The sequence below is a fragment of the Orbicella franksi genome, chromosome 12, assembly GCF_964199315.1.
Source record: "Orbicella franksi chromosome 12, jaOrbFran1.1, whole genome shotgun sequence".
Taxonomy (NCBI): domain Eukaryota; kingdom Metazoa; phylum Cnidaria; class Anthozoa; order Scleractinia; family Merulinidae; genus Orbicella; species Orbicella franksi.
Window position 1 is genome coordinate 6,784,366 of NC_138156.1, and position 23,404 is coordinate 6,807,769.

At 39.8% G+C, this 23,404-nt stretch overlaps 2 protein-coding genes and 1 pseudogene across 5 annotated transcripts in view; 2 read left to right on the forward strand and 1 right to left on the reverse strand.

The window, feature by feature from the left end:
• The window catches only part of LOC145462937 (vacuolar protein sorting-associated protein 33A-like), a 41,856-nt gene extending 28,670 nt beyond the window's left edge, over window positions 1-13,186 (reverse strand). For both annotated transcript variants that reach the window (XR_014041272.1, XM_081446611.1), the window contains exons 1-10: window positions 12,977-13,186; window positions 12,571-12,636; window positions 10,523-10,650; window positions 7,295-7,379; window positions 6,305-6,403; window positions 4,666-4,782; window positions 3,771-3,945; window positions 2,702-2,907; window positions 914-1,004; window positions 41-115 (exon numbers count right to left, since the gene is read on the reverse strand). Coding sequence is in view for 1 of the 2 variants with exons in the window: in XM_081446611.1 (XP_081302737.1) it covers window positions 41-115; window positions 914-1,004; window positions 2,702-2,907; window positions 3,771-3,945; window positions 4,666-4,782; window positions 6,305-6,403; window positions 7,295-7,379; window positions 10,523-10,650; window positions 12,571-12,636; window positions 12,977-13,186 (1,252 nt within the window). In the remaining variant the exon portion in view is untranslated. The remainder of the gene's footprint in view (window positions 1-40; window positions 116-913; window positions 1,005-2,701; window positions 2,908-3,770; window positions 3,946-4,665; window positions 4,783-6,304; window positions 6,404-7,294; window positions 7,380-10,522; window positions 10,651-12,570; window positions 12,637-12,976) is intronic.
• Window positions 13,180-18,182, forward strand: LOC145462945 (uncharacterized). 2 transcript variants are annotated; one of them, XM_081446624.1, is made up of 2 exons: window positions 13,180-14,260; window positions 17,082-18,182. In XM_081446624.1, the coding sequence occupies exon 1, from the start codon at window positions 13,180-13,182 to the stop codon at window positions 13,981-13,983; it is 804 nt and encodes a 267-aa protein (XP_081302750.1). In that variant the 3' UTR covers window positions 13,984-14,260; window positions 17,082-18,182. The 2 variants fall into 2 exon arrangements, with proteins under 2 accessions (XP_081302750.1, XP_081302749.1); XM_081446623.1 differs by lacking the exon at window positions 17,082-18,182 and adding an exon at window positions 14,300-15,795 and having other exon boundaries at window positions 13,180-14,264.
• On the forward strand, window positions 18,183-22,911 carry LOC145462932 (uncharacterized; annotated as a pseudogene). The gene is made up of 3 exons (XR_014041271.1): window positions 18,183-18,492; window positions 19,639-21,072; window positions 21,157-22,911. The product of XR_014041271.1 is annotated as an uncharacterized LOC145462932 (transcript).
• Window positions 22,912-23,404: the final 493 nt, after the last annotated feature.

Consider the following 23,404-nt stretch of genomic DNA (forward strand, 5'->3'; position numbering starts at 1 on the left):
TGACTTCCAGTCTACAGTAAAGTCGTTTTTATACACAAACCTTGTTCAACTTGTATTCGCTCCCTAAACTCTTCAGGATCTGTTTGTTCCTTGACCATCTCGGCTATTGTTGTATCTATAAAGCAAAGAAGAGCGTCTTCTAAGCAAACTTTTAACGCTCTCGCCTTCAAGTTAAGAAGACGTCGTGGAGTTTTAATATTCTCCACTTAACAATACATTTCATGGTAAATTAAAACTGGCATAAAAAAACGAAAGCTGCCTAGATTCTACAGACGTCCGAGAGGTGCAAAAGAAATAAAGCCATAAAGAAATTACACGCTGTGCATTCCTATGTTGCTAAGTAATGGACCTTTTCGGCGACTCGGCGGCCATTTTGAATTCTATTGTTTTTAAATAACTATTATGGGATACTTAGGGGGCAGATACATACTAATTTGCCCCCTGAGCATCCCATAATAGCTACTTGAAACAATAGAATTCAAAATGGCCGCCGTATCACCGAAAAGGTCTATTATCAGACCTTTCTAACGCGAGGCGAGAGGGTGGTAGAGGGGGGAGAGGGAGAGAGGAGGTGGAGGGGGAGAGGGAGGTGAGAGGGAGGTGAGAGGGAGGTGAGAGGGAGGTGAGAGGGAGGTGAGAGAGAGGTGAGAGGGAGAGGGGGAGAGGAGAGGAAATACTCAGGTTAAGCTTGAAGGAATCTCTGTCGTTCTCACATGACCTCACGGCGGACATTTCGGTGCTGACACTATGAAATTTCCGTCCTTTGGAAAATGACTTTTCTTACTATTTTGACCGGACAGAATTCTAGTTGGAACAAAAAGTTCTTCTTTTCTTTGAAAACACCAAGATGGCCAGAACATGAACATGCTCCATCACACAGAAACACAATTTAACTGAAAGCCAGTTTACTCACGTGTGGCAAGAGAAGCTTTCGCTCTTTGCATGAAAGGAATCCTCTGTACATATTGTTTCATTTCTCCTACTGTCTTAGCGCTTTTGTGTTCCTGGAAAAAAACACATGCAAAGCAGTCAGACAGAGCTTGATTCTGAAAGCACTTAGCAATCAAGTAAGGCAAGAAAAGCTCAGTTCTACGCAGACTGAGTGACAAAATTCATTCCTTCACCTGTTTGTCTTCGCTTATAGTCATCCGAGTTTTGATTCTAAATGTTTGTACAGATGAGGTAACTACGCTAATATGAAGATCCGAGTAGTGTCTCGGGTTGGTTGCTAGTTGAAAGCGAAAATTCAAAACCAAGGAACGTTGATCTTCCGTGATCTCCGTAGAACTAAGTTGACATATGGAATTTTGGGGGACCAAATCTCATAGGTTTGTAAAACGATCGACCGCTCACACCGAGTTCCAGAAAACCAAAGTGATCACTTTGGCCAATCACAAAGGACGCGAACAGTCCAGTTAACCAATCAAAACTCAAAGAAAAATCGTGTTGCAGGTGCGAAGCACGGGAAAACGCCTGCAAGCATGTCACGATATTTTGGGTTAACTTCTGAATGGTCGAGGAAGTTTCTTGAACAAATCACTGAGCGTAGAAATGCACAACCAACGTAAACGCGAATTACTTTAGACACTCAAGTGAAACTGCTCTAAAATGAAAGGGAGAAGCGAACGCTCTCAAGGCTTCGCCACCCATGAACAAAGATTATACGAAAATCTGAATTTGCACATCTTGTGTCTCCTAGATCTACGTTGGCGACTTAGAAGGTGGAGGAAGGGGGATTTCTCACAGCTGAAAAACTACAAAATTTGGTATTTTTACTAGGTTACATGCTTTCATCTGACAATGATTACAGGGCAGATCATTTCCTCTCGCAGTGGAAGGAAAGACAACACAACTTCAATGAAATATCCTCCAAGCGACTTTCCGGAACCCCTTAGTCAGTTAGGTTAATACACTCTTGATCAAAATAAACTAAGAAACAAAACCACCCCCTCCCCCCCGAATCCAAAATGCGCCATTATCTCAATCGTTGAAATGGGGGGAGGGGTGGTCTTAGCTTTTCATTTAAATTGACCAAGATTGTAGGTAACAGCATAAAGTGTCAAAGAATTGGGTATTCTACATCATTAAAGCAGATACTAGTTTGCTTTGTCTTGTAATCTCTTTTCCCTCGTTAGGAAATAGCAACTGTATGACCAAAATAACAGTTGCTTTAGAGACTAACATCTGAGCAGTGTGGAATAAGCCTTTTAACCTCCACACGTTATTTTGATTAAGTTCTCATTAACAGTTAGACCCGCAGCCCGCAAGGGCTACGGGTTAATAGCCCATGAGGCGAAGCCGAATGGGCTATTGACCCGTGGCCCTTGAGGGCGAAGGGTCTAATTGTTTTAATATCACCCAACTAGTCGGACAGAAAAGGCAATAATAAAGTTAGCAAATGCAAGTTGAAGAAATATTTATTTGGGAATAAAACGAAAGAAAGCGTCACGCTCGATTGCGCCAATTTCGCTACTCGAGGACTATTACTAATAGTCCTCTAGTAGCGTAGCCAATCAAAATGCAGGATTTGCATTAGTCCACTAGTTGTGTGATACTAAGTTTTGTTAACCACCTTGTTACAAATTCAAATACGCAGGTTGTGTTAAACACTTGATATACTTAACTTAAACCTTATTCTCCCACAGGAAAGGATCGAAAATGTACAAAAACGAATATGGAGAGTTCTAATTTCGATACTGACCTCAAAAGCAGCACTGATCTGCTTGGCTCTCCTACTCAGATGTATTCCCACAGCCGAGAAGTTCAGATCCCTTATGTCATAAAACAGCTCATCACTAGAATTCAAAACAACTTTCTTTGGTCCAGTTTGTTGCTGCTGCTGTTGCATTCCGCCTGGGCCTTTCTCCTCGGTTTGAGGGAATCTCTCGGGTGGAAACTTAGCAGTGGCTTTAAAAGGGAAAAGAATCAATTACTTGCTGGAGTTCTTTGCCGACAATATTTAGCAAATTTGAATCCTTCTACGCTGTTACCCCATAACAGGTGCATGTGTTACAGCCCTTATTGACAGCCCTGACCTTTGCAGTGATTCAATGTGGCAAGGTTAGAAACTAACACGGAATGATGGAAAGAGGGCCTTAATGGAAAACCAGAGGACAGAAAATGGCTGATAGTTGTACCCACCCTATCAAACATAATGCAGCAGAGGGTAGAAAAACACTGTGGTTATTGCGCACAAGAAATTCAGGCGTAGATTACAAGGTGCTGTTCAGACATTGCCTGCAATAGAGTGTATACACTAGGCATCTTGGTCATTATTAAATGTGGTATGGTAAACTCTCACAAGTTGGGACTCTACTGTAAGGTGGACACCTCCCTTAAACATATACAGTTATCTTGTCTGTTCTGTCATTCCTCTAAAACTGAACTCTCAAATGCAGACAGCTGAAGCCCCTCCCTAGAGGGTCCACCTTTGACAGAGTTCACTGTATACCCTAGCCCTTGGTGCATCAACATTCATCTAGTGCATGTATCTAGCCTTCATGTATGACCTACTGCGGTACTCCTCTTCCCAGTAGACCACAACACCCACAACTTTTTTTGTCGCCTTCAGACTGATACTTTTCACACCACAATTTTGATTCAAACCAATCATGTCAGTTCAAATGTACCACGTGACTGGTTTGAAACAAACTTGTGGTATCAAAAACGTTGCTCTGAAGGTGACCAAAAAAATTGGTGGGTGTCACGGTCTACTGGGAAGAGGATTTTTTTTTTTTCATTAAGTTCATTTTACTTCAAATACCACTTACTGTGGTGTATTCCATAAAGTTCATCTATCAGCCCTTCATAAGTAAGTTGGGTGAATAATGGGGTAAGCAAGTCCACATTACGGTCTATCAACAGTAACGTGTCAATCTCTGGGGAGACTTGGTTTTCTGAATCAGCTGCTTCTCGTTTCTTGCGCATCATCATGTCTAAGACTCTCTGAGGAAAAAAACATCCATTTTACCATCAGTGTGGTTACACACGGTGATGGGGGAAATTAGGGAATCAAAGCAAGACAGAACCCCCCACTTTACCCTCATGTGTTTGTGCTCATTTAATTCCCCATGGTTTTTATTTTGATCATGCTCCTGACAGCAAGAAAAAAAAGCCTGTGATTAACTATATACATAAAGAATCATGGGTTTCATCAAGGGGTTTTCAGCAGAAAGGCAACTGTTTTTCACATGCAGGCAAAAAGTTCTGAACTGGACTTCTTTCTAAGAAAAACTTTCCTCTAAATGGTCAAACCAGGCAGGCAAAATTATTGTCGCAGCTGGTCAGTTTGGCCAGTGCCTGACCCTTATTGAAACCCCTGAAAATATGATTGACTAATTAACTCTTCTGATTTTTAGCCCCTTATAGTAATGCTGATTTTCTATCTCACAGTATCATAATTATTAAGAAAGATTTATCATGCAGTATTCTTACAGGTCATTTTATATCAACCAATATGCCAACTCATTTTCTACAAGCAAACTTCATACTAATAGGAAAATAAGCCCTCCCAAAAATTTAAAAAAAAAAAAAACCAAGAGATACTTTCGAAATTTAAAGAATAATATTCTGTTTGACCAGTTATGATGTTCTAGCTGTAAAATTTCCGGACAAAGTTTAATCCAAAAATGCATCTTGCCACCATTGAAGCAATTCACTTCACACCTTTGACATGGTTCCTTTTGCATAAATCTTGGGAATTGTGCCATACAATGTCTGAAGTGTCATCAAGGAGTTTGCAACATAGAACAAGGATGTGAAGTCATTTTCCAAGTAACATTCCTGCAAAAGGCAAACAAAACCGTAAGTTAGAGTTCTTGAAAGAGAGCTAATTAAAATTTAAAAAATACTTATCACCGCCACAGAGCCTAAAATCCAACTACATAAATTAATGACTACTTCAGGTTTTGTGTTTCAAGAGCCAAACAACATGGTTGCCACAGACATCACTTTTCATGACTTTTAACTGACTTTTCCCTAATAAAAAATACAGAAAATGTCAAATGAAGTAGTGGCCTCCAGCCTCCCATTACAGCCATCCTTATCAACCATTCATTTTGGACTGACAAGTTTCAACAAATTCACCTTCTTCAATAAGAAAAAACATTGCTGACATCGCAATACCCCAAAATGTTTCTTCCAGCCTTCAATGACATTAATTAATCAGCAGTGTTAAAATTTTAATTTTCCGTGATTTTTCTTCAAAATGTCAGATTTCCCTGACTCAAAACAAAATTCCTTGACTTTTCCCTGACCTTGAAGAATTTAATTTTTCCCTCACCATTTCCTGGCCTGTAACAACACTGACTGAAACCTTTGCTCCAGGCAAAATGGGTGGGGATGTTTGTCACCTCTTTTAGAGGTTTACAGTGTGATTCCTCGAACCAGCCACTTAGAAGAAAACCAACCAATCAACATATAAACTGAGAGCAATTTGGTACCTTTCTCATGTCAGCAAGTGATAAGGGTCTGTTTGGATGACACAAATACATACAGTTTTCGACTCCTATGTGTTACAGACACTCTAAAAGATTCAGTCCCTGACGGTGAATTAACGTAAGTATAAATTCCAATGAAAAAATTTAGTTCTACAACTGATTTTGCTACAACTAAACCAAAAGCATTGAAATGGGTACAAAATTTAGTATTGAAACTAACCAATCAACAAATGGCAAAGTTTCCCGAGAAGTTTGCAAGACTTTGCACTTTGTTGGGTTTTCAATTTTGTTAAGGACTATTGTTCATATTCTTCAATGTCATTGGTTCATTTGAGAAAAAAGATTGCTATCCTTTGTTCTCAAGTAATATTCTGATTGGTTAAGTAAACACTCTTTCTCCAAGTGGCCCAGTTTGAGTAGTCACACTGTAAATCGTAGATTTTGTATTGCCAACGGTGTTCAATATCACCATTATTTTTACCAACAAGGTATTTATTAGCCCTGGTTGCAAGCAAAAGTAAATTTAACAATGTCAACTAGTTGGCGGTTTTGATCAGACCCAATGGACAAGTTTCTTCACAGATGACAGAATTTGAAGATGATATGTTTATTGCCATTCATTGAGTTAAGTCGCCACACCTCACATTTGACTATCCATTTATGAATGGTATCTTTTAATAAGGGTAAAATAAAACTTTGAGTTTACACCGAGATTAGTCACATTTATCTTTTCCAAAAAAGCAGTCCAACCTCTTTAAGGTGGGAGATCCCTGTGCATGTTTTACCATCTTGATAGAAACAAGTCGAATTCAAAAAGCCACTCGCATTTCTGATAAAAACTAAGGAATAACAGTGGACAATGATACCTTGAAGCTTGAGTCCATTTCTAGTGACAAAACGTCACTATCCAGGGGTATCAGTTCCAGTGGATATTCATCAATATTAACAAATGATACATTCCGCTCCTTTAAACAACAACAACAAAAACTTTCATTAGGTATCCAGTGTTTGTACTACAGTAACCGCTTAATTTATAACAAAATTAACAATTGAAACCTCCACTGTCAAAAATCAGTATTAAGAGTGCATCGTAATCCTAGCCTATGAAGCATGCTCATTGTGTCAGAAGAGTTACCTCTGTAGGTAAGGTTATAAAACAATTGATTCATCCTTTGGAGGTTTGGCGAGCACTCAAGAAGCTAACTCAGGGAGGCACAGGGCATAATGATTTGTGCACTGTATTCTGGATGGACCCCTAGCTGAGGTCATTGTGTTGTGTTCTTGGGTGCAACACTTTACTTGCACAGTGCCCCTCTCCACCCTGCTGTATTATGGGTAGCGATGAATGTAAACAGCAATGCTGGGGGTAACCTTGCGATGGGCTAACATCCAAACCTGGGGGAGTAGAAATACTCCTAGTTGCTTAATGCTATGGAAACTGAGATAAGATCTGACAGTATGGACCACTTCGCTAATGCACCATACATGCATCTCAATGATGCAGAGTTAAAAGCATGAATCAGTTGTTTTATAACATTGCCAATGGAGTTAACTTTTCTTATGCCATGCATGCGCATCATTGAATTTACAACAACCACTTATTTCAACATTTTGATGAGCTGTAAACATCTGGTCATGTAAATGCTGTTAGCGCAGAAAAATTATTTTTTTCCAGCAACAACTCACACAGCTTTCTGTTGTCCCAAAAAATATTTGAAAGATTACACAAATCTATATATTATAACTGTAAACACATCAGATACATGACTGTACATGTATACATATACAGAGAGTAAATCTACAGTCCCAGGTACATATTCAACTGTAAATTATTTCTTCTATATTTTGTTACTTACCGCAAGCTTTCTTTCACATAACATAGTTTTTCTTGGAACAAACAGGATAGTAAAATCTTTTTTCTTGCTTTCTCTACCTTCTTCACTGAGAATTCAAAATGAAATAACAGAAAATGTTCTTCAGTTAACTTCTTCACCATACAATGGGTGAGTTGTCATTTCATCATCATTATTATTATTATTAACCAAGTGCGAGGGTCGTATATACCAGGAGAATATTGGCCTGAGGTCTTGACAATACAGACCTCACTGCACTCGGTCCATACAAAAATGACTGAGGGCTGATATTTTCCCAGTACAGTTCCAAGCAAGCTTGGTTAATTAGAGAATAATTTTACACGACTGATTAAACTACCCAAAAATATTCAAGAGTGATTGTGCGGGATCATTCAGGACAGTGCCCAGTCTAATGCCTAGAGAATATTGGACCAGCAAAGGAGCAATCTGATAGGTTGATTTTAGATATAATTTTGGCCCTCTTAACTAACTCAGTCAGGTGAATGATGTTATTGAGAACTGAGGAACCCTACGGGATTTTGATCTTCAAAGACCTTCAAAGGTCTGTCATAGATCGTGAAGAATAAGGATCTGGATCCTTTAAAGTATATGACAGGATCATTCGGGACAGTGCCCAGTCCTATGCTTAGAGAATATGGGACCAGCAAAGGAGCAATCTGATTGGTTGATTTTAGTTATAATTTTGGCTCTCTTAACTTACTTAGTCAGGAGAATGATGTTATTGAGAACTGAGGAATCCTACAGGATTTTGATCTTCAAAGACCTTCAAAGGCCTACCATAGATCGTGAAGAATAAGGATCTGGATCCTTTTAAGTTCATGAAAGATATTTTTGATTTGCTTGATGAAATCTATATGTACATGAGATCATGATATCAAAATAAAAAAATGGATATCGTTTTTCCTCACTGCACTTTATGTGCAGTGAGAAAAACATGAAATTTCACTTCTGGTTTGGTCAGAAAACAAAGGAGAACTGTTTAGACCTGGGACTAGTCAGGCTGTAACATCAAAACACAACATAGGTCTATTTAACAATTAGACCCGTAGCCCTTGCGGGCTACGGGTCAATAGCCCATGAGGTGAAGCCAAATGGGCTATTGACCCGTGGCCCTTGAGAGCGAAGGGTCAAAATGCAGGATTTGCATTAGTCCACTAGTTGGGTGATACTAAATCTCTTTAGTAAATTTGTACAATTTTGAGCCAAAACTACAGGAGAGTGTTTAATTCCTAGTGTAATTCAGTTACTTATTTCATTGCTATCTGTTAGGTTTGAAAGGATGTGAACTAGTACATTCTTGTTTTGACATTGTGGCCTGACTAGTCCCAGACCTTCACCTTGTGCAGTGTGTGCCTGAAGAAACAACAAAATCCAATAATTTTTCCATTTCCATACAACGAACTTGTATAGATTCCATCAAGCAAAAAAATAGCTTTTTGTTAATCTCTACAACTTCCAACTAGATTTCAGTCACTGTACTTCTTGAATGATGTAAAACATACCACACAATGGGACACCTTTAGTTGACATGCCTACATGTATTTTGATTTGATCTGACAATAACAAGCCCACCTAATGTGTACCACTTAATACCTGATAAATTATTTCAAGTATGTTACGTTGATAGCCAATCAGAGCTGACTTAAACAACAGCTATTGCCAATAAACCAATAGAAATGTAGTTCCCAAATTCTGGAGAAACAGCAGGACACTGGAATGTAATTAGCAACAACAATTCGCAGACGTCCCTTTTCCACACAAAGTAAGGGAAATCAGGGCTCGAAATTAACTTTTTCGTTTGGGAGCCAGCTGGCGACTAACGGAAAAGTTTTGGTCGCCAGATCGTAACTTACACAAGAACATGATTTTATACATTACTTTGCATGCAAGAAAAGTCACAATTGAAGAGCAAAAACAATTAGAAACAACACAAGTAACACTTAGTTATAAAGCTACCGTTGTTCTCAGGTGATATGTCTCTGGTCCAAAGGTGATGGTTGTTTCCATAGTCCTTTTAAATGAAGTGAAGCATAAAACGTTTTAAGTCCGTGGTTTTCATTGTGAGACAAACACGGGTCCTTGCGTATTTTCACTTTGCTACTTCTTCAAAATGCTGTTCTTTATTTTTGACTTGCTTTTGGATTTGGCCAAATCTTCATTCCCCGCACGTAAACACTCACGTAATTCCTTCAAGTGATTGGTATCTGCCGCCATTTTTGTGGCAAATGAAAAGCACATGGTGTTGAAGTACGCCTGCAATCCCAGTTTCAGAAGAAGCCGTTGAAACAATATGGTGCGCCATGAACGCAGTATCGACGTGTCGAAATACATTCAATTTTTTTCGATTATCTTGTAATATTCAGACATTATTTTACTGGGGACGGAAAGGTGAGTTGTATACTAGCCACCACATCCGATTGATTTCCTAATTTAACTCCCAAGTCGCTAGTGGAGGGAAGGTGCCTATGAAGCCTGGGGGTTGCAACTGCAGTCACATCCCCAAGGCGCTAGAACACCCGACTGGCCTGCCCAACCCGCAACCAAGCCACGAGCCCCCATGCCCCAAGCCCCTACAGGCACCCGTCACACTCAAGCCAGATGGCATTGGTGGGAAAAAAAAAAATGCTGAAAAAAGGGGGGGATAGGGAGGGAACGCCGAGAACCACTAAACTATAATTCAATCCACAATGCCACACTAACAGAGCGATGAACACACTGCGAGCACATGGGACGACAACACACATACTAACCAAAAATACCGCTGGACAATGTCAGCCCCAGGGCTCTCACGACCATATGACTGCTGCAAACGCTACAGAATGCACCAAACGCTAAACAAACGCTAACAGATGGCCAAGGCACTATGTTAACTATGTTAAATTTCATTTAACTATATATAACGATTCAAAAACAAAAGTTGTGTCATGGTTTTCTTTAGTTATCAGAGAAAACGAGAGTCGCCAGCTGGCAACCAGTTCTGAAAATTTAGTCGCTAGTGCTCAATTTTTGGTCGCATTGGCGACCAGTGAGTCGAAATTTCGAGCCCTGGAAATAGGGGATGTCTGCATGCAGGTTATCCAGAATTGAAACAAGAAACAGACCAGTTTACGCAATGTGAGATGAAAACCAATAAATATTTTGTACCATCATGGTGACTGTATAATAAGAACCTCTGGTCAAACTCTTATCTACATTTGAACATGATGTTACCTGAGAACATTGTCAGCAATTATATCCATCAATGAGGGTTTAGGTCTTGTTATGAAAATAATGTTATGAACCTGAGAAGGAGGTAAGCGTCCAGGACGAAGAGGAAACATGACTTCAACTTCATGTTCCTGCAATTGACATAAAAAACAAAATAACCTTTTTAACTTATGGAAAAGCTCATGAAAACGATTCTTATAATATTTTAAGTAGTCAGCAGAAAGGTTTGAATTCTGTGTCTTTTAAATATATTCTTAACCACATGGGCCATGCTACATGACACTTTGTCTTGTAAGCCTTCACTTGACCCGAACGCCACAACATTAGTAAAGAATTTGCTAGTGGATGAAACGTTTTCTGCATAGCAATGACAAGTAAACTAAATGCTCTCTGTTGTTTGAGAATGAACAATGGAAAATCAGTAGAGAGTCTTTTCTTCTTTGTTTGACAGTCAGTAAAATAGTCATACATATTCAGCTGTCTGTCTCTTCACAGATGGAGGGAGTATTTTGCGCGATGTTGAATGTCGAATGAAGCACGCCGAACACCAAATGCAATGTTTAAATTGCTTGCGGCTAGTTTCACTCAAGACATGTTTGCTTGCAGTTTCACTAAAATCAGTTCTTCTGTCGCGATACATCCACTAACTAAAATTTAAGAAATATGCGAAATATCATTCACACTGTACACTGAGTCTCTCCACAAATGATTATAACTTTTTTGCTGTGAGTTACTTTTCTACGAGCCTGAGTCAGAGCAGCTGCAAAGCAGACACAAAAAAGTTAAATGCCTGTGGACTTCTTTGGAAAAAAACATGCTTTGTAGTCCCTTATATCTCTTATCAGCACCTTATATCCCAACAGAAAATTGATTTGCAGTAAAAGAAGCCCTGAACTTGTCACACAAGACAGACTTCTCGTGCGATCTTACATTTTATACTGTTTCTGGCAATCAAGTAGATTTTGGAAAAGGTCATTTGAGTAAATAACACGACTACAGGTATTACTGCTTCAAGTCCAAAGATTCCATTGAAGAAGTCACTCGCTTTCATTTTGATTTTGTGTAAAGATTTCAGCAGGGAGTTGGGGGGGGGGGGGAGGTGCTCCCAAAGTTTTTGTTGGGGGTGTGCAACCCAAACCTTGAAACCTGTACTCTACATGTACTTCTGACCAAAATTTGTGATTTTGCATACTCTATTTCAGACCTGAACAAAAAATTGATACCCCATTAATATTTCAGGCCTGGGTTGTTCAAAAGGTGGATAATGTTATCCACCAGATAAATCACTATCCAGCGGATAGTGTGGTTTGTTTTGTTAACCCTTATCCACTGGATAGTGATTTATCTGGTGGATAGCATTATCCAGTCTTCAAACAATTGGGGCCAGACCTCTAAAATTAGTACACAGCTTTGATATGTGAACATAGCTAACCAGAAATGGCTTCTGTTTGTGTAAAAATTTGAGTAGGACTTTGAATTTGTCAGTGTTAATGTAGAAAAGAATTATAGTTCCTTGTAAAGAAGATAGCCAATGCCAAGCCAGAAAGAAAAATATACCCTTTCTCAGACCCAAAAAAAGATCCAAATCTATACCCTTTTTCAGACCAAAACTGATCAATAATAATACCCTTTGGACATACCTGCCCATATAAGGGAGTACCTCCTGGGGTGAAGATTGACCATTTAACACATTATAGTCATATTATGCAAATTTGACAGTAAGCGACTCTATGAAGTGACAACAGCTGCTTCAAATCGCATGCCGCGCAAGTGATGGATCCTTGGCAAAGTGAGGATTTCGCCACTAAGCCAATTAGAATTTTCCGTTTCTGGAGAAAGTTATGGGGAATTCAACTTCTCGAAAGAAGTCAACAGACCCTCTATTTTTGTCTTTCCTCAGGGCCACCCCCTTGAGTTCAAGCTTTTTTCAAATCCGCTGTGGTTAATACTTTTGCCAATTGCATTCTCAACAAACTCAACATAAAACTAAAGGGTCTGTAGATAGGCTGTACTGTAATTTTCTATTTATTTTCAAGAAAAACAATTCATACCCTCAGCAACTTGTACTCAGCAATCAAACCAAATGGTCCGGTCAGCTTGTCATCCCAAACTAGGGCCTGTTAAAAACAACCAAATTTATTCATAAACTTAAGCTTACATATAAAACTTATGAGCCTCCCCACTGGGGCTTTGAATTCGAATTAGACCAAAATAAATTTGACATCTTAACTAGTATCAAGTTAAGAATATAAGCTTGGAGAAAAAAATCCCATGTTTACAGGGGCAAGGATTTTCAATTTCCCCTTGCCAGAAAACGCACCATAGAACAAAAGGAAGTTTAATATATTATTTAGGTCAATACTTCATCCAGGAGACCACCTGAACCCCATACATAAAACGAAATTTGAAGCACTGGAGCATACAAGTTACGTGAAGATAAAGAAATGTTCGTGTCACCTTAGATCCTGGTTGTTTATTTAAACATTGAAGCAGCTCTCTCCTCGCACATTCCCGTAACAATCCAACATTGACCCGGCCACTGGACAAGTGATTCCCTCCCGCGGCCGCCATATTGTTTTTCTTAAAGATGTAATGCCGCTGAATGTTTTCGAATGTTGAGCCTGTCAGCCTTTTACCAGCCCAGCTTTTGCGCGTATTAGATGGCATGCTTCTTGTTTCATCCGAGAGTAATAAGCTTAAGTGCACCAACCAGCATTAGACCTAGATTCTGTCCTACTCTGATTCTAAAATGTGCTCTTGCTAGAGCGATCGTGACGAAAGCAAATTCAAGACTACAGATTTCAAGATGGCCGGGCAGTACGTTTGTATCAGTGCGGACGAGAAAGCTTTCTTCAAAGGCTTCAGGGGGATCTAGAATTTTAAAAATTTTGAAGTTCTTGTGCTTGGCAACTGGTTTGGTTTTTTGGGCTTCGATTGGCTTTAGAACTGCGTTATATGCGACTGGAGGGCTAGAAATTAATAACCCGCAACTGGCGCCAATTTATGCCGCTGTTTTCCAGGTAGATTCCAAGGACTTCGCTCAAGGTGGAAGCGCAATGAAAGAAGTAATTGAGGAAATGACACTAAAACGTTTTGCTATAGGGACAGTATGGGATAGACTCAGGAACGATGAGGCTTTCCGGCGAAAATTTGGAGAAAATGTGTTAATTTGTGGCTACAAAGTTAATCAAACAGACCCCCCTGGAGTTGATTCTCCAGAGCTATTCACAGATTACAAAGAGAGAAACAGTGACAGATGGAAAGTGTGTCTTTACGTTGATGGCTCCAATTCGTCTGGTCTTGTTACTATGGTGTTCCACAAAGTAAATACAGACAACATAAAATGGATCCCAGTTTCCCTTTTAATAGAAACTCTTCCAAACTCAGGTGTCAAGATCAGCAATATCTCTGCACCACTCCCCAATGGTATTTCAAAGTTCACTCGACTGTTTAATGATGATTAATCACCGCTGTTAGTTCTCAATTAGCCAGGTGCACAGCAGCACCTCAACAACAGCATCAAGGTCAAAGAAATAAAAACTTTTTACATCAATTCAACACTTCAGAAACAAAAATAAATTCTGGGGGTGTCTCATCTCGCAGTGGCTTATGGAATCATTACTGGGGACAAAATCGTTTTTCCTCTCTTTTTCTGTTCTTAGCAATAGTTCCATAAGCTACTGTGATATGAGACTTGTCCCAGGTTTCTTCTCGTTTCTAAAAAGGCAAATGCCATATCTTGTAAGTGTTATTAGTAGAATTCTACTAGTATACGCATAGTATACTAATACAAATGCTGCAATCACATTATCTGATTGGCTGAGCTACTCGTATACTATCGGCCATTAGTATAAATCTACTAGCGTTCCATCACGAATTCCGTTCTCTGATTGGCACGCAAATTCACATGCCACATCATGCATGAGCGCGCACGCTAAGTAATAAAATGAACAATGACAGGGCAGATGGCCATTGCTATAGCTTTACCTGGATTTAACGATCTCGGACGTTCGGTGACCCCTATATTTCTTTGATGGATCATTTTCTCTACTGATTTTCTACATTTAGCAAAAAAATGAAGAAAATCTATTGACTAGATGTTTGAATTTTTTGCAAAATGCACCTTTGGTGGCTCCAAATGCCTCTTGAAGGTTATGTTTTGTGAAAATGTTGGTAACATTGGAATTATTTATGCAACAGACCCACTTCTACAAAATATGACTAAGATTGTTTGTCTCCATTGACTTACCTTCGGTATTTTTAACCATAAACCCCTGTAGACTATGCTGAATTATGTGTGCCAATTTTTCCAATTCAGGGTAGTTTTCCACACACTTTATCTCTGAAACGAAGTCGGTGACCCCCAATTTTTTTTTGCATTTCTGACTCCAGTAAAACATTTTAAAAAATCTATCAACCAGAAAATTTTCGCACATATGTCCTTTAATTCCTGAGAAGACTAAACTGAAGGGCATTCACAGTTTCGTGACTTTAAAAAAACTAGAAAATGTTAAAGAAACTGATGAGTGCATACACAACAGGAAATTCCATACGACAATTCAGTCTGCGGGGATTTTCTAAAGTGTAAAGTTAAATATGATGTACAAAAAAAAAATTGGAAATGGTTAGTTGAAGAAAATGTAAGTAAAAATTATACTAAAACAATTAGATTATTTGCTTTTGATTTCTATGAGTTGATAGTTGATTCGGCCTTTGGCCTCATCAACTATCACCTCAGAAATCTCAAGCTCGTAATCTAATCGTTAATTAGTAACTCACCATTATGCAATTAGTAACAGTAATTGGACTAAATAACATACAATTTGCATGGTTTGTAGGACTGAGTAGAGTGCAATTTGGTAAATACTACGATTATCAGTTGAGTAAGGCGCAATGAAAGTTTGTTGACCAAGTTTCAACGTTCAAATTGTGTTGTTGTCACAGGCAACTGACTCTGTTTCCAGTGGCAACTTGTTGGCTTTGACATCATTGGTAGCAAAGCGTGCGAAATTGCAGGCAAGACATTGTTACCATTGGAAACGAGGAAAGTTGCTCATTGCAACATGGTAAATTATCTTAAATCCAAAATTTTGTGACCAAATTTCCATTGTGCCTTACTCAACTGATAAGTAATAGTAATTGAACTGAGTGGAGTACAATAAATGGGGTAATGGCGCAAGTAATTTCAAAATTGGACAAGCGCGAGGGCGATTTGAAATTATGAGCACTACTCCCTGAATTGTTTAACACAAGGTCCAGTTACTAATTAATCATATTTATAACAAATTTCGAAGTTGAAAAAGTCTTTGGGGAACTTCTTTTGAGCGAAAAAGTCAGTAGCGCTTCAAATAAATTTTCAAAACCGTAGGAAACATTAAGAGGGAGTCGAGAAATGAAATTACATGCACAATTATATTACACTCTGAATTGTATGATGCAAGTATTATATCAGTGACAAATTATATTTCAAGATTTGAAGTCTTTAAGAACTTTTGAGCTGAGAAGTCAGTAGTATTCTCCTTAAGTTTTCCAAACAATAGAGAAACATTCAGAATGAAGCCATTAAAGGGCACATAATTGATTTGCAAATGGCATAGGTGTCCAATTACAGGAACCATTTCAGGGTTCTCAGTAGAATTTTTCACAGATGGCCAATAATGCATAACAAGCAGCCAATAACACAACAGGTGGCCTAAAGCACGGCCTGAAAGGTCGCGCCAACCTAGGGGGTTCTGGAGACATACCTCCCCCCAGAAAAGTTTGAAATTGTAGGTTGCCAAAGATGTGACCTCATGCATTTTGGGGGCATTAAAGTGTTGTATTTAAGCACTTGATTTATTTAAGCACTTTATGAACAGTTGTGGACCTATCAGAATAGGGAATTTTGCCAAGATTTGATTATTTTAATAAGAACATAGTAGGAATGTAGTGACACAATGACTAGGAGGAAAAAGTAATTTTTCTTATTACCAGGAAGTCATTTTCAAGTCCCATGTATATTTACTGAGTTCAGTTGCATGTATGTAGTGGTCATTCTTGAGTGAGCATATATAAGCATACAGAGTCCAAAGGGACAAAGGGTGAAAAGAAACAGTCTACCCAGCCACGTATACAGTATGCCACCCGAGGGAAAAAACATTCCTACTGCGAGGCTGAGGTTCCAGATGACGAACACTACATCACTACATGACTTAATTTTTGTTCTCCTTATTCCGTGCAACCCTGACGTAAAAACTCCGGAAAATAATGTTGGAATATATTGAACATTTCTGTAACTACAAAGAAGGAACCTCCCTACATATACATACGACCTTAGGGAGTACGATTTGGTCCACCTTAGTGGCACACCGATGTCGCAACAGTCAGTGTTTGCACAAGAGAGGAATTCATCCTCTTCTCATATTGACATAATATCGTGGTTTGCACAGCCACAGTTTCCGTAATGTATAAAAGAACGATTTGCTAGAGGAAGAAAACTAATTGACGTTTTTTCTTGTAATTTTTGTCTCGTAAAATTCCTTTGGTTTTAATAAAATGTCTCATTTCAATTACTCTCTTTAAGTTTGCGAACAATGTCAAGACCTCCATTATGGTGATTGTCCAGTTCACGGGCCTTTGCAAATCATAGAGGACAGAACTGAGGAGGAAAATTCAAACATGACATCTGCAGCGGCTTCATTGCCTACAGGACTTATGATAAACAACTCGTCACTGCCTGGAGTAGGCCGAGGTGTTTTTAGCACGACTGAGATTCCGAAGGGAGTACGATTTGGTCCATATAAAGGAAAAAAGATAGGGGGGCAGCATATTACAGATGAAACAAATACGAGTTACATGTGGGAGGTACTGTATTATACAAAGCTTATGTCTAGCATAGTTATGTCTTTATGTCGATCGCACACCTGTCACCTTTGTAGTTACAATAATATTCCCACGCAGATTTTTTTTGTTACAAAAGCGACAAACGAAATCAGTGGTGTCAGTAAATTTCTAACACCGATAAAAAATACGTGCAAGAGGTTATTAAGCCGAGCGACCAGAGTATCGCATTTGTTACCCTCCCTGATGGATGCCAGGCCGTTGCACATTACATTTCCCCCATCCAACTTCTCCCTCCTGCACGAATTAGCTGGCTTAGCTTTTTTTATGGTTGCCGGTACCAATTTTATTTATGTGTAGTAAAATGCACTGACTATAATCGGCGACAAAATTGTTGACACATTCACCTTTTAACCCCATATTTCGTCACTATGATCCCTTTTTGCCCTCCTAGCTCGTCATTTCAGCCCCGTCTCTCCAAACAATGTTGTGCGGCAATTGCTGGGATCCTGAGGTACAAAGCAGCAACATTGAATGGGGAAGCGGGGTCTTTTCCACAGTTTATTACGCGATAAAAAGAGTCGTGGTATTTTGGTGCAGTAAAAAGTACTATTGAAAGACAATGTGTCTTTATCTCAACTAATTATGTTGCCAATTGTAGATCGTAGTTAAAATGTTTCGGCTACGAACATAATACATCTGACTTTTTTTTTCCTTTACTCAGTGTTACTCAATTAAAAGTAACTGATGAAAATACTAAACTTCACCTAAAAATTTCATTTTAATACAATAATCTAGACGGATGGTGACTCGTCCGCCTTTCGTACACCGGGTTTAGAAATAAGATTTTTTTTGTTTTAATCCAAAAATTTAAAAACGCTTTGTCAATTTTATTTATTGGATTGTGAAAGAAGGCAAGTTCAGTCATTTCTTAGATGGCCGAGATGAAAGCCATAGTAACTGGATGCGCTTTGTAAATTGCTCTCGCTGCGAGGACGAGCAGAACTTGGTAGCCCATCAGTTTAGAGGCGAGATCTGCTATCGAACTTACAAATATGTAAACCCAGGAGAAGAACTATTGGTATGGTATGGAGAAAGCTACGCTAAAGATTTGGGGATATCTGTCTGTGAAGGCCAAGTAAACAGAAAAAAAGGTAAATTCTTTCTTCTCGATAGGCTGTTCAGTTCTTCGATCACTTCAAATTTTCTTTTAGATTTGACGAAAACTCAACCATTTCACAGGAAGCTGAGCACTTCACTTTCAAACTCAAATACGTCAATGGGGATCCAATCTTGATCAAACTTGGGTGGGTCTACGTGGGACTGATTCATTTGCAGGTCGAGGGAAGTTTCTTTTTTTTGCAGGGGGGGGGAGGGAGAGGAGTTCATGACACGATAGTGGCTGCGCTAAAGAGGGGACTTTCGTAAGCTCTGTAAGGCAAGACTCTCCTATTACGTCAATCGTTTAGCTCATCACATAACTCGCTTTTATTTCACCCACAAAGTCAAGGCAAATTTGAATTGATCAACAATACTGTTACTTATACTCGATGGGTCCTCATTCAGTAATTGTTCATAAGGTCTCCAAAGTGTTCTTGGTGAGACTTCATGAGATTGACTCGACTTCCGTTGACTTCAGCATTTAGTTTCCGCGTGTCGTGAACCCAAACAGAGAAGCGCATTAGAAAATAAGTTTTAACCTTGGGACAACATAAATATAGTAATTCAAATCGGTATTGAGTATTGCCCTAAAATGTGGGTGATTTGAAGTTGATGGCTTCGGCTATCAAACGTAATTTAAGCCCTGTCCACACTACGAAAACGCAGCTTTGATTCTACGGGCGTAGGCCTACCATCCAAACCCACGCGTCCAAACTGTCCGTCACGAAAACGGAGCTTTTCGAAAACGCTCTTTAAATCGGAGGTCTTTGAAAACGCCGGCTTTGTGTTTTAGTGAAAACGGAAAAAATTCTGAAAACGGAGCTTTTGGTAAACGATGGCATCACCATAATTGTGTGATTTTCCCTGTCAGAGTTTTCCTCAACCACAAATACGAAATGACCGGTTATTGCCACGTAGTAGAATTTCTCTGACGTAGTGTGGACGGAAAACATTTGATGCGTTTTCAGAGTGGAACCTCCGTTTTCAAATTCCTCCGGTGTAGTGTGGACGAGGCCTTGATGTCACCCGTCACTGGCCGTATAGGTTCTTTTTAAAAATGCTAATTTATTGACACTGCAAATAACGGGACATTTTCAAAGTTTTAATTTGTTTAAAAGTTTATTTATCTTTCTTCTTAGGTAATGGATACACATGCCACGGCTGTGAAAGGATGTACACTTCCATGAACTTTCTACAAAGACACAAGAACCATTACTGTTCACCTAGGACTTTAAACTGGGAATGCAGAAAATGTAAGAAGCAATTTACGTCAGTTAGTAGTCTTAACATGCACATCCGCCAGGCTCACGCAGATGAAAAGCGTACGCAGAGTACTCAATGTGACAAGGCGTTTATTCGATGTAATGCTCTGACCACGTATCTCCGTACTCACACAGGTGAAAAGTCATATCAGTGTACACAATGTAACAAGGCGTTTAACGACTCTAGTCATCTGACCATGCATCTCCGTACTCACACAGGTGAAAAGCCATATCATTTTACACAATGTAACAAGGGGTTTAACAGCTCTAGTCATCTGGCCACGCATCTCCGTACTTACACAGGTGAAAAGCCATATCAGTGTGCACAATGTAACAAGGCGTTTAACAACTCTAGTCATCTGACCACGCATCTCCGTACTCACACAGGTTAAAAGCCATATCAGTGTACACAATATAACAAGGCGTTTAACAACTCTAGTCATCTGACCACGCATCTCCGTACTCACACAGGTGAAAAGCCATATCAGTGTACACTCTGTAACAGGGGGTTTAACAACTCTAGTGATCTGACCACGCATCTCCGTACTCACACAGGTGAAAAGCCATATCAGTGTACACTCTGTAACAGGGGGTTTAACGACTCTAGTGATCTGACCATGCATTTCCGTACTCACACAGGTGAAAAGCCATATCAGTGTACACAATGTAACAAGGGGTTTAACAACTCTAGTGATCTGACCACGCATCTCGGTATTCACACAGGTGAAAAGCCATATCAGTGTACACAATGTAACAAGGGGTTTAACAACTCTAGTCATCTGACCACGCATCTCCGTACTTACACAGGTGAAAAGCCATATCAGTGTACACAATGTAACAAGGGGTTTAACAACTCTAGTGATCTGACCACGCATCTCCGTACTCACACAGGTGAAAAGCCATATCAGTGTACACAATGTAACAAGGGGTTTAACAACTCTAGTCATCTGACCACACATCTCCGTACTCACACAGGTGAAAAGCCATATCAGTGTACACAATGTAACAAGGCGGTTAACAACTCTAGTGATCTGACCAAGCATCTCCGTACTCACACAGGTGAAAAGCCATATCAGTGTACACAATGTAACAAGGGGTTTAACAACTCTAGTGATCTGACCACGCATCTCCGTACTCACACAGGTGAAAAGCCATATCAGTGTACACTCTGTAACAGGGGGTTTAACAACTCTAGTGATCTGACCACGCATCTCCGTACTCACACAGGTGAAAAGCCATATCAGTGTACACTCTGTAACAGGGGGTTTAACGACTCTAGTGATCTGACCACGCATCTCGGTACTCACACAGGTGAAAAGCCATATCAGTGTACACAATGTAACAAGGGGTTTAACAACTCTAGTCATCTGACCACACATCTCCGTACTCACACAGGTGAAAAGCCATATCAGTGTACACTCTGTAACAGGGGGTTTAACGACTCTAGTGATCTGACCACGCATCTCGGTACTCACACAGGTGAAAAGCCATATCAGTGTACACAATGTAACAAGGGGTTTAACAACTCTAGTCATCTGACCACACATCTCCGTACTCACACAGGTGAAAAGCCATATCAGTGTACACAATGTAACAAGGGGTTTAACAACTCTAGTCATCTGACCACACATCTCCGTACTCACACAGGTGAAAAGCCATATCAGTGTACACTCTGTAACAGGGGGTTTAACGACTCTAGTGATCTGACCACGCATCTCGGTACTCACACAGGTGAAAAGCCATATCAGTGTACACAATGTAACAAGGGGTTTAACAACTCTAGTCATCTGGCCACGCATCTCCGTACTCACACAGGTGAAAAGCCATATCAGTGTACACAATGTAACAAGGGGTTTAACAACTCTAGTCATCTGGCCACGCATCTCCGTACTCACACAGGTGAAAAGCCATATCAGTGTACACTCTGTAACAGGGGGTTTAACGACTCTAGTGATCTGACCACGCATCTCGGTACTCACACAGGTGAAAAGCCATATCAGTGTACACAATGTAACAAGGGGTTTAACAACTCTAGTCATCTGACCACACATCTCCGTACTCACACAGGTGAAAAGCCATATCAGTGTACACAATGTAACAAGGGGTTTAACAACTCTAGTCATCTGACCACACATCTCCGTACTCACACAGGTGAAAAGCCATATCAGTGTACACAATGTAACAAGGGGTTTAACAACTCTAGTCATCTGACCACACATCTCGGTACTAACACAGGTGAAAAGCCATATCAGTGTACACAATGTAACAAGGCGTTTAGCAACAGCTTTAGTGCCAACCTACCTCCTGTACTTAAACATTACTTAGTTTTACTCAGCTCGATTAGCTTTATAGTTATCCTGAGTAAACATTACCTCTTTTTTGTATTAATATATTATATTGTAAGGTTTAACTTTTTTTCTATTAGGTAATAAAACTTGTTGTTATTGTTGTTGTTGTTAAAAGTCCTATCAGTTTACCCAATGAAACAAGTCAGAAAAGTCAGAAAACAGATTTAAATTCAGTAGAAATAATCACTAGTTCGCATTTTGTGTCATAAAAGATCGCTGACAGTACTGTGAGAACACCTGCTTACTGCGCCTTTCAATAACATGCGGACTCTAAAATTCAAAGCTCAACCGACAAATGCGTTTTTCGCTACCCGTCAATCAAATGTTCGGCGGCTCATCCCAGCTTCCGACTACTGCCGAGCACGCGGTAATCAAATCGTTGAGCACAGTCCAGACAACGAAACAGCGCTCGGCAGTAGTCGGAAGCTTGGGGGAGCCGCCGAACATTTGATTGACGGTAGCGAACAACGCATTTGTCGGTTGAGCTTTGAATTTTAGAGTCTGCGTGTTATCGAAAGGCGCAGTAACATTGATGATGGAAAACTATGGAAGGTCATTAAAAGGTTATGGAAAGTCATAGAATTTTAAAAGCTGAAAAGAGAAATGACTTTGATCTAGATCCACCTAAATAGTATGCCACAATGCCTGTATGCCGTCAGATCACAATCAGCATCACAGGATGCGTGTTGTAGATGCATGCTGGAAGGTAGCTTTCACGATTAAACGCCGGGTTCCAGATATACGTCGGGTATCCAGGGTGACGTTTTTTTTAAGTAACCCGTAAATCATGAAGTGTAATACACTTTTAGTTTTAGCAGGAGCATATCACTTAGCTAGGTGATATGCTTCTGGTTTTAGGTATAATGGCAAAATACACGGCTGTGAAAGTAATGATCAAAAATCCTTGCTCAGGAAACACTGGGTTCATGATAGCCTGCTGTACAGGCGGATTAGCGGAGCAGACAGCGATGCGCGACCACGAGCTCGCTCGCGCTTCGTGCAAATGGTTGCGCTACAGGCTCGTGTATCGCGTTTCATTCTCTCGTCTGTTCTGCAGGCTAGGTTCAAGAAAAACTGCAGGAGACAAATAAACGACAGGTACACCGGGGTAAGTTTGAAACAAACCGGCAAAGAGAGCGTTTCATGGAGAAAATATGGTAACTTGCCAAGAGCTTTTCTGAACACAAGTCTTTACACATGTTTCTGTACAATTTACATTATTAAAAATATGGCTAAATAGTGCCCAGCATGCCCACCCCATCATACATGTGAAGTGATTGACCACTCGGGTCGTG

Coding starts and splice junctions, on each gene's coding strand:
- LOC145462945 (XM_081446624.1), top strand. CDS start 13,180: ATGGCATGCTTCTTGTTTCATCCGAGAGTAATAAGCTTAAGTGCACCA.